General features: G+C 38.0%; 1 protein-coding gene across 1 annotated transcript in view; it reads right to left on the bottom strand.

The window, feature by feature from the left end:
• The window catches only part of LOC124799241 (F-box only protein 28), a 113,795-nt gene extending 94,402 nt beyond the window's left edge, over positions 1–19,393 (bottom strand). The window contains exon 1 of the mRNA XM_047262786.1: positions 19,198–19,393. Coding sequence (XP_047118742.1) covers positions 19,198–19,317 — 120 coding nt within the window. The 5' untranslated portion in view covers positions 19,318–19,393. The remainder of the gene's footprint in view (positions 1–19,197) is intronic.
• Between the last annotated feature and the right edge of the window lie 1,841 nt (positions 19,394–21,234).

Genomic DNA, 21,234 nt, shown 5'->3' on the forward strand with positions numbered 1-21,234 from the left:
ATTTCCTTTACTAACTAAGATTTATTGAAGAATTCTGTTCGTATTTCTCCTCTCTCATTCCTACTGCCAAGCCCATTTTCCTACTTAATTCTTTCATCTATTCCTTCCTCTACAACCATATTCCAATTGCCCATGATTACTGATTTCATCTCCTTTACATACTGAATTATCCATTCAGACAAAAGTTTGATAGCAATATGCAGGTTCACATAAGCAAGATATAAAGGATAGCTTCGTTTGTACTCCAATGATTCATGTGGGAAGGTGTCGAATGTGATTATGGCCACACGACAGCAATTAACAGCCTCTGAAGGAAAAACAGTAGTTGGAGCTATATGCATGGGACATTCCATTTTGGAAACTGTCAGAAAATTCAATATTCCAAGATCCACAGTGTCAAGAGTGTGCTGAGAACCAAATTTCATGCATTACCTCTCACAACAGACACCACAGTGGCCAATGGCCTTCACTTAATGACCAAGAGCTGCAGCCTTTGCGTAAAGTTGTCGGTGCTATCAGATCAGCAACACTGTGTGAAGAAACTGCAGAAATCAATGTGGGTTGTATGACGAACATATCTGTTAGGAATGTGTGCCAAAATTTGGTGTTAATGGGCTATGGCAGCAGAAGACTGATGTCAGTGCCTTTGCTAACAACACATCACCTGCAGTACCTCTCCTGGGCTCGTGACCATACTGGTTGGACCTTAGACAGCTGGAAAAAAGTGGCCTGGGCAAATGAGTCTTCATTTCACTTGGTAAAAACTGATGGTACGATTCAAGTGTGGCGCAGACCCCAGGAAACCTTGGACCCACATTGTCAATAAGTCACTGTGCAAGCCGTTCGTGGCTTCGTAATGGTGCAGGCTGTGTTTACAAGGAATGGATTGGGTCCCCTGGTCCAACTGAACTGATCCTTGACTGGATATGGTTATTTACAACTTCTAGAAGATCATTTGCATACATTCAATGATGGAATTTTTATGGATGACAATGTGCCATGTCACTGGGCCACCACTGTTCCACTGATCACAACTGGCTTGAAGAACATTCTGGACAATCTGAGCGAATGACATGGTCAGCCAGGTCACCCATCGTAAATCCTATTGAACATTTATGGGACGTAACTGAGATGTCTGTTCTTGCACAACAACCTTCACTGGCAACACTTTGACAATTATGGGTCACTATAAATGCAGCATGGCTCAATATTTCTGCAGGAGACTTCCAATGACTTGTTGGGTAAACGTCGCATTTTGTTGCAGCAATATGCTGTGCAAAAGGAGGTCCCACATGATATTAGGAGGTATCCCATGTACACAGAAGTGTACGCTATTGTTATCAGCATTGGTTTGCTATCAAACCCGATGAGAAAAAACTTATCACTGAACTGTCCATGTAACTCACTCTCCGCCATACTTTCCTACTGATAATGAATCCTAGTCCCACTATAGCATTTTCTGCTGCTGCTGACTTTACTCTGTATTCATCTGACCAGAAAACCTTATCTTCTTTCTCTTTTGCTTCACAGACTACACTGTATCAAGATTGCGCCTTTGCATTTCCGTCTTCTGATTTTCTGGCTTGCCTACCACATTCAAACTTCTGACATTCCACATGCCAACTCTTAGAATATTACCCTTTTATTGCGTATTCCATTTTTTTATTTTTTTTATTTTTTGCAATCTCCTCACAGATATCCAAACGGGGGACTAATGTGGAATCTTCTGCCAATAGAGAGATCATCATGACACTTTTTCAATTACTGGCCACATCCTGTGCATACACCTTACATGTCTTTAATGTAGTGATCTCCTCTGCCCTGTGCATTCTCATGCCTTTGATCATTGCCGATTCTACCGCCTTTTAGGGGTATTTACCCACCTTAAGGACAAGAGAAGGCCTAGATCCTCTATCTGCTCCTCCCTCTGTGACAAGGCCTTGGCAGGACAGAGGTGAATTCCTACGGTGGAAATCCTTTGCTGGCATTGCCAATGATTTTTATTCAAAATTTAAGCAGTGGCTAGGTTTGAACCCAAGACCCATGATTTTTCATTACTACTGAAAGACACTTCAATTGACCATGGGACATTAACATGGTTATAAAACTGCCGAAGGCAGCGCACTCCGACTTGTTTCATCTAATACTTCCTCATTCTTTTACTATGGCTTATTCACTGTCAACATTGGTGCAACAATCTGCTACTACGCAAGATAGCAGCATGCTCTGACCTCCATTACCTTGGTGTCAGACTTGCAGTGCCCATGCTTGCTACTAATTCCATTACATCACAAAAATAGACCATTGACAAGATGCTGGAATACAGGCTATGCACACCTGCCGCCCATGGTCTGTGCTGCCCCTTCCAACAACTCTCTAGAACTCTCATGGCTAATTAACAACTTCCATTCTCTTTCTGTATTCTCTGTGGTGCCCATCATGGACAGATTGCTGCAGCTTTCATTTGTATTGAAGGATATTTTGTAATTAGATTAAAATTCTACAAACTGTTTCTTGTACCTAACCATCCCACCCATCCCAATGTAATCTTATTGTAACTTTCAGCAGAAACATCTGCACTATGACAAGAAGTCCAATGCTAAGAATATATAAAAATTACACTAAAATTCTACTATCTGTTTCTTGTATCTAACGGCCCATGTGTCCGAACATGGAGAAAGTTTTAGCAGAAACATCTGCACTATGACAAGACATCAAATGTTGACATGGTCATAGTGACAGGAGAATTTCTGTGAAGGTATGAAATTATAAGTGCTTGAAAAGAAATCCTAAGCAACTAGAGAGGGTTGTTTCATGTCCAGTGGTCCCGGCCTGACCCTTTCCAAACTTAATGAAATTTCGCACAGATATTACCCACGGAAATATGAAGGTTGACTGAAAAGTAATGCCTCCACCTTCATAACTCTTCAACAGTTGGCAGTGTTGGTATGCGGCAGGTACTGGCCTGTTCCACAGCCTCTTCTCTACAGCTCCAGATGGTGGGAAGCCTTAGCACTGAACGGTTGTGTTGTTACAGTGTAAAGTATGGAACCCTGCATAGACAGTCGGTCAAAGCGATTTAAGCAAAGTGCAGTCATTGAATTCTTGACAGCAAAAGGTGTCACCCCAAGGGAGATTCATCAGAGAATGAAAGCAGTTTATGGTGATTGTGATGATGTGAGTACTGTGCGTCATTGGGCAAGTAAGTTTAAAGATGCTGAGGTGGGAACATCTGACCTGCATGACAAACAAAGAGTTGGATGTCCTGTAACAGCAACCACCGAGTTTCACAAGAAAAATGTTGACAGAGTGAATCAGGACAATCATTGTATCACTCAAGAGAGAAATTGCAAGCACAATTGGCATTTCACAAGAACGTGTGGGTCACATTATTGCAATGCTTGGCTATTGGAAGATCTGTGCACGATTGGTACTCCGGATGCTGACTCCTGAAATGAAAGTGCACAGACTTGAAATTTGCCAGGAACTCCTCTTGCATTACAAGAATGAAGGTGATGCCTTCCTACATTCAATTGTGACAGGAGACGAAATGTGGGTGCACCATTACGACCCGGAGACAAAATGTCAGTCTATGGAATATCGACACAAAGACTTGCCCCAGAAAAAGAAATTCAAGACGCAGTCCTCAGTTTGAAAAATCATGGCCACAGTGTTCTGGGGCACAGATGGTGTTATCCGTGTTAATTTCCTTGGTCACGGAACAACAATAAATTCAGAGTGTTACATCACAATGCTGTGAACTCTGAAACGGCGGCTAACAAGGGTCTGAAAGGAAAAGGGAAATGTTTTCCTGCAGCATGACAACGCAAAACCACACACTTCACATACCACCACAGCAGAACTTCAGAGACTGAAACTCACCACTGTACGGCATCGTCCTTACAGTACAGATTTAGCACCGTCTGACTTCCATCTGTTCCCGATAATGAAAGACGATCTGCGAGGACATCATTATGCTTATGAAGACACCGAGAGAACTGTGAGACTGTGGTTGCGGAAACAGTGTCGACTTCTTCCGTGACAGCTTCAGAAAACTTGTTCATATTGTGTTTATTGGTAATTAAAGATCACATCCTAGGGATTATTTCTGCATTTGATTTATTAAAATATTCCCATCCAAACCCAATTAACGAGGGTGGAGGCATTACTTTTTATTCAACCCTCATAATTACATTGTGCAAAATTTGAGCCCAATGCTTCAGAAGGATTTCAGTAGAGGACTGCTGTGTGAGATACACAAGAGTTAAGACAGCTTAAAAGTGAAACTAGTAGTAATGCATGGAAGATGCTTGTCATAAATTCAATACTTTGTGTGCTCAGTACTCTGTTACAATTGCAACGCTCTTATCATCCACCGGTTTTGTGCTACATGACATCAAAGTTGGTGGAAAACTAAGCATGATAATTTTTGAACTGTTTTCAATCATAATAATTTTTTTAAAGAATTCAGTATATTTACTGCTCTTTAGTACGCTCATAGAGAAGTTATTTGTTATCAGTTCTACAAGTAGCAGCAGCTACTTGTGAGTATTGTAGAAGTTATTAATATGTAAAAATGTCACACAATTTTTGCATAAATTTTTTAACTAATGTGTACCACAATATTTTTTGATAAATGATACTGACCAATCTTTAATAATGGTTTAGAGAAAATACTTGTTATCAACTGCTATCACATTGAAAAATTTGTGCATACATTGATATGTTGTTAAATACTCGTTCTATAACCTGCAATTGTCCTTACTTACATTTTATTAGGAAAAGCAGATTTTATTGTATTAGAAAAGCTTTATTTTGTTAGGAGACCATCTGGATATGTTCAGAAATGAGCTTGAAATACTAACGTCAAATATTCACAAACAATCTTTTTAACAAGTGCATTCTGTATGACAAACTTTACATGTTTTTATTGCAGTTACATTCATTAATCTAATTATCTAGCACAATATTTTTTAAAAATTCTGTTAAAGTATAACATACCATTTAATGCATTCTGATTCTAACTAAATTTGTTGTCTTCAAAGAAAGCTAAAACCTTATTTCATGTAATCACAAAGGACTTTTGTTCTTGCCAGGCTTTGGATAAGGCAATCAGCTGCTGATTAAGCTTCCTAGCTTTTCTTGACAATTCTGGTTGAAACTGAAAAATCTGAGGGCATTTGCTTTATCACCCAACTTTAAAAGCAAATGTTAACATTTGCAATTTCTCTAAATTTGAGGAAACTGTGAAGTAGTGTCTGAAAGAAGATGCGTAAATATTCAGTCAGATCTACGTAAGATTTCAAAGTGGTGCAATGATTGGCAGCTTGCTTTACCGTTCAGAAATTAAAACTGTGCATTTCACAAAATGATAAAGCACAGTATCCTATGACTATAACATCAATGAGTCACAGTTCGAATAAGCCAACTCGTGCAATTACCTGGCTGTAACACACTGTAAATGGAATGATTACATAGGCTCTGTTGGGGGTAAAGCAGATGATAGACTTCAGTTTAGTGGTAGAATACTGGGGAAGTACAATCAGTCCACAAAGGAGATTGCTTACAAATCACTTGTGTGACCCTTTCTAGAATATTGCTCAAGTGTGTGGGACCCATACCAAATAGGACTAATGGGCAATATTTAACATGTACAGATAAGGGCAGCATGAATGGTCACAAGTCTGTCTGACCTGTGTGAGAATGTTGCAGTGATGCTGAAAAACTGAACCGGGAGACTCTTGAAGATAGATGTAAACTATCTCAAGAAATTCTACTAACAAAGTTTCAAGAACTGGCTTTAAACGATGATTCTAAGAATATACTACAACCCCCTATGTCTCGCTCACACAGGGATTGTGATGACAAGATCAGAATAATTACTGCATGCACAGAGGCATTCAAACAATCAATCTTCCTTTGCTCCATATGTGAATGGAATGGGAAGAAACTCTAATAACTGGTACAATCAGACATACCCTCTATCATGCACTTTGCAGTGGCTTGGAGAGTATGGATGTAGATGTAGAAACTGGAGTGGATGGAGCATAATCTACAGATGCGCCATTTCCATGATGTCATCATGACGTAATCGATTCTGTCATTTCGCCCCGTCAGTTTCATGACAGTCAGTCGTAGCCCCCAATGACAACGCCGTCAAAAACTTTGGATTTAATGCAAATTTGATGTGGCAACTTAACAGAGAACTTTTTATTCACTGTCGATGCGTTTTTGCAAGAGTTACAACCGAGTTACTTCATTGAATAGAACTCAACAAGAAGAACTATTATGGATGCAGAATGAGTCACGGTACATATTAACGTAAAGCAAAGATACAGGAACTTAATCTGCATGAGTATACTGCTTAATGCTACTCACACTTATGCCATATAAGATGGATCAAGTAAATTAATAAGAAAGCTGTTGCCTCATGAGTTTTACTACATAGCTGCCATTTAGCTGTATTCATAGCTTAACATTTACTTGATTCCAAAAGTATTTTTCAAATAATATATTTCTACATCTATAAATAGAGAGTCCTATTTACAGCACATTACTGTCATATAGCTTTATAACAAAACTGCTACTTCCAATCTAGCTAATAGATCACTGAATCCAGACACTCAGATATTTTTTAATTTTTTTTTATTTTATTTTATTTCTCTTCTTTTTTTTTTAACTGGTAGTGATTCCCAGTTTCTTGCCGTATGTTAGACAGGAGTTTAATCAATATGTTACCACCAGAGTACATGACTCTGTTCTGGAACCTGGAGTTTACATGAAAATTATTTTTGTGTACTTACTGTGACTAAGTGTATCAAATTTCAGCTGGAACCAATTTTTATTATCAGCAACCAAAAAACTTTAAGGGGTGAGTATATTGGGAAGTGAGTGTAAGAATTCAAAGATCCTTAAAAATGCTTCTGCAAGATGCACTGTTATTCACTTTACACAACACTCTTATTGCTCAACCCTGCTGTACAGACACCATGTTTAAGGTGTACTACTCCAGAAAATAATTCCATAACACAACAGAGAATGATAAAACGTAAAATAAGGCCGTACTCTTATCTTTAAGCCAATACAATGAAAGGTGATTCTAAGAGCATAATAAACTGAACTATGCTTCTTGACGACTTTATCCATGTGCTAACTCAATTTATAGTTGTTATCCAGCTGATCCAAAGAAGTTTTATATCACGTGTTAAATTCAGTGACTGACCATTAATGTCTACTTTCCATATTAAATGGTAAAATTGCTTGTTTGAAACACCACAATAGAACTCTTTGTGAGATTATGATCTACACTGTTAGCTGTGTACCATTTGTAACCCTGCTGGGCTATCATCTGAGTATCCTTTAGGGTTGAGTTTGAATCGTTGGTTAGTATGCTTGCGTCATTAGCAAACATTAATTTTTTTGAGCCATTCTTTAAAGACAATGGAGGATCATTTGTGCAGGTTAGAAAGAAACAGTACTGATCCCTGTGGCACTACACGTTATGTTCCTCCATTCTTACGTTATTTTCATGCCTGTGATAGAGTCTGTTAATGAGACCCTCTGCTGAATGTAAGGGAGTTAAGATTCAATCCGTGCAAGAGGGATGCAACCAATGCCATAAAACAGTAGTGTGTTAAATAGAATTTTATGATTCACACAATGAAAGGCTAACAAGGTCACTGAGTGAGAAATAGGCTTCACTATGAAATCAGATCATGAATTTGATTCGTGGCTATGACCACAACATATCAGCAGTCTTTGTTGATCAGACTGGAATGCATTAAGTTAAAGGGTCCATTTTTTACAATTATTGAAAAAGGTTAAATGACATTCTGACTTTTCCAAACAACCAATTTTACAAGTGGTGAGTCAGGACCTAAATCTAGATCCACTTACCCTCACCCCAAATAAATTCTAATTAGACACACTTGTGTTTAGAACACACTGAAACTGCCTTGTAAATAGAATGATGCTATTTTCATTGTTTGCTTTACAACAAACTGCTTACAATTAAAAAAGGAGATGAAGTTACCTGCCTCCTCCTCCCATGCATGCGCGTGCACCCACCCACACACACAAACACACACACACACACACACACACACACAAACACTGGCTAAAGTGCTCTGTGTACTAATTGTCAGTGACAGACACCAAAAACTACTGCCTTGAACACTAGTCTGCCATTAACAATTAACAATTAAAATGCAGCATGCATAGTACTTGAAGTCCATCTGTACAATCATGTATAGGAAACTGACAACATGGTCTAATTTTCTCCACCCTGAATTGCAACAGATGTAAACATTTCTTCATTATAATAAAATAGAGATCAATATTAAAAATTAGTACGTCTAAAAAATACAGCATCTGAATGTAACTAAAACCTATCAAATACTGGATGGATTAAAAAACTGGATGGATTAAAAAAAAATATACTCACCAAGTGTCAGCAGGAGAAGACACACTATATATAACGATTTGCAAATATTTGACAGCATTTTCAAGCTCATTTTTTAACCTTAACCTCACGATCTCCAGCACAAACAAACCTTTTCTCATAAAAGAATAGCTTCTTCTTCTTCTCATGCAACGTAAATGTTTAACAGTATAATATTGAAATCTGTATTTATTACCAGCAAAAATTTTAGACGGCACATTTCTAGACAGTAACTTCTAGAATATTCATGTAAGACTGTCACAGCTTGATACAAATGATAACAAATAACTTTCTTGTGCAATTGCTAGAGGGCACTAAATATTCATGTTTCCAAAAAAGCCACTGCGCTAACAAAATAACTGAAAAATTGTCACAGTTAATTTCTTGTCACACTTCCATATCATGTAGCATGAAGCCTGTGAACAGAGCTTGAAATTTAAATAGTGTGCTGAGTGATACTTGAGTTTGAAGCACTTCATCACTATTAGTTTCAATTTAAGTCTATAGTAGTCCTCACAGGACTTTTCAATGACCCAACCCCCTGCCCCCCTAAATCATGAATTTCTGGTATCCTGAATTCAAATTTTTCACTAGCTAGTTTTATTGTACTGGGAACATCTGTGCAAAAATTCATTCAAATTCAAGATGGGAAAGAGTCCTAAAATCGATCTGCTTGTTGTGAAATTACTTGAGATCAAACACTACACTTTTAAGAGCTGTTGTTGCACAAACATCTGCATAGTCAGCAAGTCACATTTAGAATTTACTTAAACATTTTAGTAATTTTAAAGTCTAGCCCATGATAAAAATATGTATGTATGATTTTTTTTTTTTTGGTCAAGAATCAATCGTAGTATAAAAATAACGTCAACATTCATGCAACTAAAATCAAAAGAAGGAATCATATAAACTGTTAATTATTTAGCCTTTGTGTGCCACAGAGAGGAGTGAGGAACTCAGATACAAAAGAATTTCATCATTTACCCACCCAATAAGGTGAAGACTCTAATAGATGATAAAATGAACATCAAACACAAGCTGGAATCATATCTACCTGACTACTACTCCAAAGAATATATACACATTTGTAAACTAACAGGCCTGTTCCACATCACAGTCTGAGATCGTAATTATGATCCACAGAACAAGCAAATAACTAGCTTAGGGCCTAGTGTAAAATCTTTTCAATTCGTAGGTTCCAAACAAAGCTTCACTTTAAGTCCGCACAGATTCCATTCAATTGAATGAACAGTCTTCTCACACCCAAACCTCCAGATGTCAGACACTCAGATCGGTACCAAATGATGTATGTCACTAGGGGATCAACCAAAACACTGATTTAGCTCGTGCCGTATGCTGTCTTCCAGTAGAAGATGCATAAATGGTAATTAAAAGTGACACCAGAACTACTTAGTATAGGGAAAACTATCTGTGAGCTGTGAAGTTGAAGATATCAGTTAGGCGAGTTAGTAGAATAACAGATCATCGTACTGAAGGTGCCTTTTTTTTTTTTTTTTAACGGTTTACATGTGAAATTGTTATATGGGAGAATGTTTCAGAGTTTGTAGCAATTTTCTTTTGGCAGTCTGCTTTTGCTTGATTAGTTGAAAGTAGCAAACATATAGAGTACATATGTATAGATAGGAGTGGTGTTACCTTTGCAAATATATGCTCTAGGTTTGCTACTTTCAACTAACTAAGCAAAAGCAGACTGCCAAAAGAACATTGTTACAAATTCCGAAATGTCATTTTACATATCATAAAAATGTTCTGCCATATAACAATTTCATGAGTAAACTTTTTGAAAAAACACCATCAGTGGGTTTCAAACTTGGAACCCATCTGATGTTCTACCAACTCACCTACCAGAGACATTCCCACTCAAAGATATGCTTTTCCTATACTCCACAGTTCTGGTGTTACTTTTAATTACCATTTGCACATGTTCTACTGGACAACAGCACACAGCACAAACTATATTGGTATTTTGGTTGATACTCTATCGACACGACACACAACGTTTGCAACTGAATTGAGTGTCTGACATCTGGAGGTTTGAGTGTAGGTCTAAATGGGAAAGGTTAGGGCTATTAGGCTCAAATTAATCCTTTTCTTTAATTTTATTTATTTATCATATCCTGAGAAACCAAGCAAACTGAAGTTACTCGATCATAGAAGGAGTCAGTACAATGGCTTAATTTACAAAATGCTAATTAGAACTTTTACACACAAAAGAAAATAAATAATTACGAAATACACAATAAAATTGTTACAAAGTATACAAATAAATAACACATTATAGAGAAAACTTCATAACTACTGCAAGGACCTCTTGTACAGAACAGGAATGAGTCACAAGAAAGCTTTCAGCTCAAGTTTAAGTTTTGAAGACGTGGGTATTTCTCACTCTTTTTTTCTGCTGGAATCCTGTTGACATCTGCTGAATAGTGCTCACATTTTTGCACAATGCTTTATGCCGTACTGTGGTCTCAAGTTTGAAGACTGGTTTAATGCATCTCTCCTCATCTGTCTATCCTGTGCAGGCCTCTTCATCTCTGCATTACTACTACAACCTAAATCCATTTGAACATGCTTACTGTATGCAAGTGCTCATCACCCTTTACTATTCTTACACCCCACATACAACACCAATAAACAAATTGATTATTCCTCGATGCCTCACCTGTGTCTTATTACCTGTACTCTTCTTTTACTCAAGTTCTGCAACAGATTTCCTTTTTTTCCCAGTTTAATTCATTACATTCTCACTGTTTATTTGATCTAATGCAGCCATAGCCAGTTCAATCTCGTTGAGAAAGAGGGGAGGGGAGTAACATCTAGTTAAAAAACCATAGTTCACCTGGCCCTGGTAAGAATACCTTGTGGGGCCCCCTTGACACAGTACAGTGAAGACTTCAATGGCAGCAAAGGGGAGATAGAGACATCAGAACAGTGGAGTTGACAGATGAAGCAACCCTGTGTTTTTGATCAAACAGGTGCAGTCATAGACGTAGATGGGGTCATACCAGATGGACTGGGTGTTAAGGTGCAAGTCAATTGCATTTCAAGTCTGCAGCAGTCCCAATACAAGAACCTGTATGTCTCATTTATTTTGAGCTGCAGAGTATAGTTCTCAGATCATAGTGTGTGGATCACTTCCTTGCAAGCTGAGATCCACATTTAACAAAACCCACTTGTGGCAATTTTTTCTGCTGTCAAAACTTCAACTAAAGTCAAAGGGCAATGAGATAAGGATGGTGGAAGCAGGTTTTCAGGTAAAACTGGAAAACTCTAGCTCATCAGACAGGCAGCAGATGTGTGACGGTCATCTTTTTGAGTCCCAATGACTACTCAGGAATTTGGTCCTGAATTTGTGTTTGGGCAGGCCTATCTAGGATCACCACTCCCCACTCTGAATGGGGAAGGCAATAGAAAATGTGGACTAAACATAGGGAGTCACACTCTCAGCCGGCTGAGAGGCTGCACCACACTCAGCGGGTCTCCCCGCATGCACTCGAAAAAATGATTACCAAAGTTCTAAAGACTCTCATAAAAGATCAGACTTGTTTTTTCAAATTTGCTTCTACCTAGCCGTGGATTTGTCGAACAAGCCCATACACATTCCAACAAAATTTGTCAATTTAACCTCACTTTTCAAGTAGAGGCTGTTCATGTATGCTGTATTTTGACAATAGTGGGAATGGCTACAAATGCAGATAAAGGGTTTCTAATATTAACTCTGGCACTGTGTGTGGAGGAGGAGAAAACAAAATGCTGTTCCAGGGAATGGTTTAAAATGAGAAAAAAGTGCACATGAAAACCTGTTAACGGAAATATAACACTCGATACCTGATGAATACGTCAACTTTCTGTGAGTTAAAATATCACAATGTGGAAACATTTAGCCTACATTGTTCATGGAGGAACCAGAGTTTTATTACAGCACTCCTCCTATTATTGGACTCCTCCTTGCATGTTAAAGGACAGATGTGAAAGCTCTACCATTTTAGTAATTGCCAATGTTGTTTTGTTTTTATCCTTGATCATAGTTTCAATAGGTGTGAAAACTTTTGATACAGTGAGAAAAATTATAATATAACTATTTTCCATTAAACATAAGTGGTGAAATATCAACACAACCAACTTTCACCACCTTGACAAATTTTCCATCCAATAAAATTCATGGTAAATATGTCGAACACACTTTATGTTTGACAAACATGTGCAATGGGGCTGTACACAATCAAATATTTGGCAAACATAATAAAATTTGACAAATTGTTTGATCATTTACAGAGCCCTTACTAATAGGAACCTGAAATGATTGAACCTTATTTGGTTTCAAATCAAATTTTTATTACCACATAACATGCCTCATACAATCAAAGACTGTGACATAGGTGACATCAATTTTGAGACTAAGATACAGACTAATAAACTATTACTTTACATTTGAAATAAAATAACATGCCTGAGAGCAGAACAGCACTTTTCATACATGAGCCTGGTTGAATGAACATTGATATTGCTGCCAGGTTGTCAAGTGAAAGTAAAATTACAGAGCTGAGTTCAGTTTATGCCATCTTCTGGATGGGAAAAGATGAAGGAGAATGCCACATGCATGGTCTTCGGTTTGCTGTGGAGACTAACTTGTGAATGATCATCACCTAACTCCAACTGCTGTCAGCAAAAGAATAGTCTTTGCAAATCCCACTCTCTGGAGGTGAATTTTTGACGTATCTCTGCATACATTCCCACCTTCAATGCTGATGTAGACACTAAAGACAAATTCTACAACCTGCTGAGCACAACCATCACCAAAGTACCGCCTAGAGACAAGCTCTTAGTATTTGGTGATTTCAATGCCAGAATTGGTAAGAATCATCAGTTGGGGAGCAATGTGATAAGGAAGAAAGGATCTGGCAACTGCAATACCAATGGTCTATTGCTCCTTGTTCTGTATGCTAAACATGAACTCCCTATCCCTAACACTCAGCTGCTCCTGCCTACGTGCTACAAGAGTACTTGGATGCATCCCTGCTCGCAGCACTGGCACATCCTTCTACATCTACATCCAAAAACTGTATAGCCACTCTGCAAATCACACTTCAGTGCCTGACACAGGGTTTGTTGAATCATCTTCACACCAGCTCCCTATTATTCCATTCTTGAAGAGTGTGTGGAAAAAATGAGCGCTTATATCTTTCTGTGTGAGTTCTGATTTCCCCTATTTATTCTATGATGATCATTTCTCCTTATGTGAGTCAGTGTCAAAATATTTTCGAATTCTGAAGAGAAAGTTGCTGATTTGAAATTTTGTAAGAAGATCCAGCAACAATGAGAAATGCCTGTGTTTTCATTATGTCCACCTAAAATCCTGTACCTTGTCCATGATATCCTCTCCCTATTTCTCAGCAGTACAAAATGTGCTGCCCTCCTTCGAATTTTCTCAATGTACTCCATTCCCGCCTGGTAATGATCCCACACAGCACAGGTAGTCTAAAAGATGATGGATAAGCATAGTGTAGGCAGTCTCTTTAGTAGATCTGTTGTACCTTCAAAGAGTTCTGTCAATAAAATGCAGTCTTTGGTTCACCTTCTCCACAACATTTTCTACGTGTTACTTCCAATTTAAGTTGCTTGCAACTGTAAATCCTTGGTATTTAGTTGAATTTAGAGCCTTTAGACTTGATTGATTTATAATGTAACTGAAGTTTAATGGATTCCTTTTAGCATTTATGTGGATGACCTCGCCCTTTTCATTATTTGGGATCAATTGCCAATTTTCCCACCATATAGATATCTTCTCTAAATGGTTTTGCAATTGGTTTTGATCTTCTGATGACATGTATTCTAAATCATTTATACATAAGGAACAGCAGAGGGCCTATAACACTACCATGGGGAATGCCAAAAGTCACTTCTGTTTTACTCGATGACTTTCTGTCAATTACTATAAACTGTGATCTCTCTGGCAGGAAGTCACAGTCGCATAACTAAAACAATATTCAGTAAATGCGCAATTTGATTACAGCCACTTGTGATGTATGGTGTCAAAAGCCTTATGGAAAACTAGAAATACCAAATCAATCTCAAATCCATCGTTGATACCACTCAACACTTTGTGAGAGTAAAGAGCTAGTACTGTTTCACAAGAATGTTGTTTTCTAAATTCGTGTTGACTATGTGTCTTTGAGGTAATTCATAACATGTTAGAAAATCCTGCTGCATATCAATGTTAATGATATGGAGCCGTTATTTAGCGGATTACTCCTATCGTCTTTCTTGGATATTGGTGTGACCTGTATAACTTTCCAGTTTGTGGGTATGGATCTTCTGTTATGCGAGTTGTTGTATATGACTGTTAAGTATGGAGCTACTGCATCAGCAGGCAGTGGAAAAAAATGATGTCCTTGTCATTAGAACCACAAGAAATTTCAATGATCATATGTTCCTTTTAGCCCAAAAAGATCAATCAACAACCTGCCAGATGGAAATACACTTCAAATTAAATGCACTACTAGAGATTACTGGAATGCAGCCTCAAATAAGCTAGCTAGTCATCCAGCCAGCACTAATAATGCAAATCACGAGTGGCCACACTTCAGGAGGTCATTGCTGAGTCACCTGAGGAAACAATTGGTTCTGCACAGAAAATACGAAACCCATCTATCCTTTCTTCAAGATCCACTTTCTAGCATGAAACAATAATACTTAATGGAACTTAAAAGTAAATGTGACACACAAATGAAAGAAATCAAGAATAACTGGAGGCATTAAAAAGCTGAAGAACTGCAAAACTTCTATACAGGCAGAAAGGAGATATAAGAGCCAATATGAGCCTCATCAGGGACACTGAAGCCTACTGACAACTCTATCACTTAAACTGATTGTGAAAAAAATCTTAGAGCATTGGAAAGAACATTTCTCCGCACTTCTGAATCATGCCTCCAATGTTGCTTATGACTTTCTTTGTAATGTCCCTCAGTAACTGCAACAATTATTGATGGCAGTTCCACCGGCATACATGAACTTTACCACAGCATTCAATCGACTAAGACCAAGAAAGGTTCCTGGTCCTATAGATAACACTTCTCTGGAACTGATACAAAATTGAGGTATATCTTTGAAGACTACGCTTCTTACACTCATCCTCTTAATTAGGGAAATTTTAAAAGTACTTGAAGCATGTTACTGTTATCACTAGCTTTAAGAATGGCAATTGTGGTGCATGTAGGAACTACTATGGTATATTGCTAGTGACGATTGCAGGTAAAATTCTTGCAATAATTTTATTAATTCGGCTCCAAATTATTTCTGAGAGGTTTTTGCCTGAATCTCAATGTGGTTTCTGAATCTCCAGAGGCATGACAAATATGACCTTCTGTGTTAGACATCATGAAAAATGCAGATAACAACAGAAGACTCTAAACTTAGTTTTTATATGACCAGGAAAAAGCCTTTGACTCAGTACCTAGATCTTCTATGTGCAAAGTACTGAGACACTTTGGATGTCCTGAATGCTACGTGGAATTGCTTAAAGCTCTTCATGATGGCTTGTCTCGGCAGGTTCTTCATGGTAACTCTGCACTGGATTCATTCTCAACCACTCAGACTTTGAAATACAGCTGTGTGCTTGTTCCAACATTTTGTGCTCTGTACATGGCTATCGAGCTATACGAATAGCTATACGAATTACCTACAAACAATCAAAGCATGGAGATGAAGTTTTGTTTAGGTGGAGGTCTCTTCACTCTGGCAAGACTTCGTTCAAAAAGATGCTCGCAGGTTACCTGGATGACAGAATCACAGTATTACCATCAATGTATAAAAGAAAGAAAGAATGAAAGGGAGAAAAAATACCGAAGGTATTCGCACAACCTGCCCCGAGATGAACTCTTGCTGAGTTCAATGCCTCCATCTTAAGACACAACACTGAAGCTGGTTGATCAATTTTCATATCTTGAACACATCTTGCCTGACGGCATATCTATGAACAGGATGTTAATAAAAGAATTGGAGCTGCCTATGCAACATTTGGACAGTTGATGCAGAGTCTTCATGAATAAAAACGTAAAGCTGCATACTAAACTCACAGTGTTCACAGCTGTGGACATTTCCACACTCCTGAATGGCTGTGACTTTGGACACAATATCGCTGTGATATCAAGAAACCTGAGTGCTTCCATCAACAAAAAATGAGATGCATCTTGAACATTAAGTGGGAGGACTATGTGACCAACACAGTGTTTCTTGAAAAAGGGCATCTAAACAGCACTGAGTCAACCATCATCTCTCATCACCTGAAATGGTCAGGTCATGTTCACTGTACGAGTACTACCAGGCACCCACGCCAAGTCGTTTACGGCAAACTCTGCTCTAGTAGTAGACCTCATGGAGCTCCACTTAAGTGCTTTAAGGACCAGCTGAAACACATCATGAAAATGAATGCTGTAAATATACAAACATGGGAAGAATGTGTTGTTGACCGTTTACTGTGGAGGAACACTACATCCACCACTGTCAATTTGTTTGAAGAAGAAACCAAGGGAGAAGCAAGCCCTTCTCTAACCACTCAGTGTGATTTGTGTGGGTGCAAGTTTTATGCCAGGATTGGTCTATCCAATCATCAGAAACACATCATAAGCTGAGTTGAAACGCTCATTCTACACAGGAAGAAGTCCTGCACATTTGGAATCAAGTTGCAGCTGATAATGGCGACGAGTCATTTGATCTAACTTCAGTATTATTCTGCAGTTTCACACTTCAAAAGCTTCTATTCCCTTCTTGTCTCATTTGTTTAATATCACTTCTGTACAAGGCTTTGGTCCAGAAAAATACATTCAGAAAGCATTCACAGCACTTACTTCTTTTTAGTTTATTTATGATACTTATTCACCCAGAACCATCTGCAGGCATGTCATACTTCCCAGAAAACTTTCCTTTCACCCTCACTCCTAAGAGTTTAAATGTTTGATTTATATGACTGACCACCTCGCGACTGTAAAATTTCCCTTATGTAAAAGTACCAGGTCAGAAACGATATGTATAGTGTTTTGTTGCACTTAGGTGTTAATCTGTTCTCTGAAACCTAATTCCGATGTTACCAATTACCTTTTAGCTAGACCACTGACATTCCATTTCACATATTTCACGATAATGCTTGTGTGATTGAAAACGAGAAAAATTTCTGAATCATCTGTCATGTTTAGTGGCATATTCATCTCTACCAATAAACTTTTTTAATGGCTGACTAGCAGCAAGAGGTGATTATGAACTATGCTGCACAACTCTCATAGATCATTAACAGATTTGTTCTCATACAATATGTTGAGCACCATCACATTCTGCGCTGATACTTCTTTCACAATTTAACATGTAGTTTTATTTTTGTTCTGAAAGACTTTTATTCTTTAGGTGCAATGCATTGATTTAGCCTTTCTGGCGACTCTCTTCACAATTTGCAGTACTGTCAGTTGTGCAAATATTAAACTGGGCTAGGACTGTCCCTCATATTATCATAAAGTTCCCATTTTCTTCTACATGATATCCTAATGCAATCAATTGTAGATTGGTTGCTTATTAGTACTGCATATCTGCCTGCAATTTTTTTAATGAGAAGCAGTTATCCAAGAAAAACATTAAAGTCTGCAGAAATGTATTATATTTGTCACTAAGCTTGTCTATATTGTTACCAAATTTGTCCTTCAGGAGTGGGTTTAAATGTCTTCATTGACAATGGACTATATCTAAATATTTTGTTAAGCACTTGGAGATATTACTCTGCCTTGATTCCTTTCAGTATTAGCTACTACCTTTGTGTCACAACGACATAAGCCATTACTAATTTATCTCAAACTGTGCCCATAATACTTGGTAATAAATGGTAATAGTAATCAATGACAGAACAATTAACATAATGATATGGTTTCTAACTGTGCAGTTTTTTTCTCTGAACTATAGTTGGAAAATACATTGCCTGTATCAGGCTGAACATTTTTTTTAAAAAAAAAATTGATGTTGGTTTTCAAATCCTCACTTACCTAAGCAACTTCTATTACTGAAAATGGTACTAAACATATGTGTGTTAGTCTAGTTCAAGATAGATTTAAGGAAAAAAGGTTTATTGTTTGTGTGTGTGTGTGTGGGGGGGGGGGGGGGGGGGGGTTAAGATTTTTGATCAAGGGCTAGGCAGTTAGTGGGGAGTACGTACGGAAATAGGTTATGTTTCACACCTTAGAATAACAGTTTTTTAAATATTAGGCCCGAGGCAGATAGGCTAAAGTCCAAATCGTAATACACAGTGCATGCATCTACTCGATTTAAAAAAAAAAAAAAAAGATATCAGCATGCAATTTTGGCCCACTGCACTCCTGTTTAACTACCATCCTTCACAAACGCCTTGTTACACTTTGAACTGAATATCCAACAAAAGTTGGAGTTTTTGTAGGACACTGGTATACTGTAGGAAACACCAGCATAAACAAAACAGGTCGCTACGCGCAGAATTTAAATATTTATTAATTATTAACAGTTTTGGAATTCTTGATGGTGAACCGTACTTGACATGATCAATTTAAACACAACTGCGTCATGCTTCTGGGTAATATAATTAAATTCTTCGCATTTTTGTCTAAACGCGCGTCACTGTTCTATATCAAATTCACGTTAACTCTTTATTCAGTGACGGCCAGATTATCTGAAATGTCTTCATAACCAACATTTAGTAAAAATCAATAATTGTTGGAAGGACTCACTTGTCTCTTTTTTGCGATCTCATCATAACTCAGACATAAAAAAATCTTTTCCAATACTATGTCAGGCAAATCATGTAACGCCCTTATTTCTTCAGCACACACTTCTTTACGTTCGTTCATAATGATCAAAACGTCAACACCTAACAAAACATCAACTTTTATTTCTTTTGTGTATGTGTCGCAGATGCATCGTCCCTTTAACACACGGACAAAGATATTATTTGTTATAAGCTTGGTGAGCGCATGCGTACATTGTACCGTGGGGCGTGGTCAGTATTTTAGTTTCTTTAGGAGAGCTGAGGGGGCCTATTACATTTCTGTGTGAGATTTGATAATTCAGACACCGTTTCTCAGCAACAGTTTTATTTTGCAACTTACTTGCAATTACCTTTTTCGTAACACAAAATGTAGACGAACCAAAAGCGCTGGAAATAGCTGAAGAGAGGTGTACATCTACAGTGGGATGTGGCTCAGTGCTGTACCGTTTAGTGAAGTAGAGAGATTGAACTTTGTATTTTCTGTTCCCTCCTACTGTGACACCTAGTCTTGTTTTCTGTGAAACCACTCTTCTACAAGTATGCATTCATTGTTTCTGCTTTGTGCTTGGACTGTACTATTTATAGTATCCAAGTTATAGTACATGAAGTGCACCTTTCTCTTAAGGCTTTCGTGTTCTATTCTTGCTACAAAAATATGCTCAGTTCACCACAAGAGGTTAAGGGCTCAAATTTGACCGCTTCAAATTGCGAGAATTGGAGCATTCGTTCACTGGATTATTTCTTGTTTACAAAGGATCTTGGTGAAACGATTAATTTGATGGAATGTGGTAGGCGCGACACTTCAGTATGATGACAGCAGTCGTACAAACGTTTCTAAGTTGTCAAGTGAAGATTAGTGGGGAACTTGGAAATGGCAGAGTCAGCTTTGTTTAAAGGAACATTTCTTTCTCCGACTGTATCAGTCAGTGTCCATCACTTGTGGGAGGAGAAGAATCGTCTGATGTATATCAATATTAATCGCTCAACCAAAGTTGAGCTCTGGCGCTGTAGGTGGCGGGGGAGCAGAATCGACCAGTGGATCTCCATATAGTATAGAGATCACTGGAATCGACCAAAGTCGAAAGACAGTGTACGACTTTAATCCGATCTTCATTTGTTTCGGATGTCTGCCAACCTTTGTCTAATGTAGGTGCTGGGCAATACTGGAATTGTTGTTGTCAATCTGTGTTGCCTTCGGTGTGTTGAGTTTTATGTTGTGGGTAAATACTGTTTTCAAACTTGTTTCGTAATGAGTGATGCTGGTCCCTCTGGGGAGTTGTTAACTCCTTCCACTCCTAAATGCAAAGGGGGTAAAGATGTTGCGTAGCCAAGCACGTAAAATAGTGCTGAATGTCATAAAGTGCCGCAAAGATGAAAACAGCAGAAGACATTGTTCTACCCGCTTTCACAGGTGGGGAAGAGAGCTGCTAAATACACAGGACGAAGTGTGTCGAGTATGAAGAGAATGGTAAAATTTACGAAAACTAATCCTGGCAAGTCTCCAAGAAAGCCAAAAAAGAAAAGATTAGTGTAATTTAGTAGTCTGCTGTTCCACTGTCCTTCGGTACAACCCTCTATTGGATGTTATTTTTTCTTTTCATGTGTCGTTGATTACACTTGAATGACTTTGTGTATAAATACTGTATTGTATTTCGATATAGTCACTGTACAATATGATCAAAGTTTTGAAGAGTTTCTTTCCTTAATATGAGACGTAGTAACATTCAAGAGGAACTGGATGAATTTGACAAGTGTGTCATTTGTGACATGATACGAGACTTTTATACTATGCAGAAAGTTGCTCCCAGCGTAACAAAACTGTTGCCAGCTGTGAGATTCAAGATAGGATGGAACTGTTGTGGTACTTCGCTTAGAACAATTTTGAAGTCAATGGGTTTCATGTGGAATACGTCTCAAAACAAGACGACATTGTTACTCGAATGTGAGGACATTGTGGAGTGGATATCTCGTTTTCTTGTTGAGATGAAAGCCTTTAGGA

This window comes from Schistocerca piceifrons, chromosome 5 (assembly GCF_021461385.2).
Source record: "Schistocerca piceifrons isolate TAMUIC-IGC-003096 chromosome 5, iqSchPice1.1, whole genome shotgun sequence".
Lineage (NCBI taxonomy): Eukaryota > Metazoa > Arthropoda > Insecta > Orthoptera > Acrididae > Schistocerca > Schistocerca piceifrons.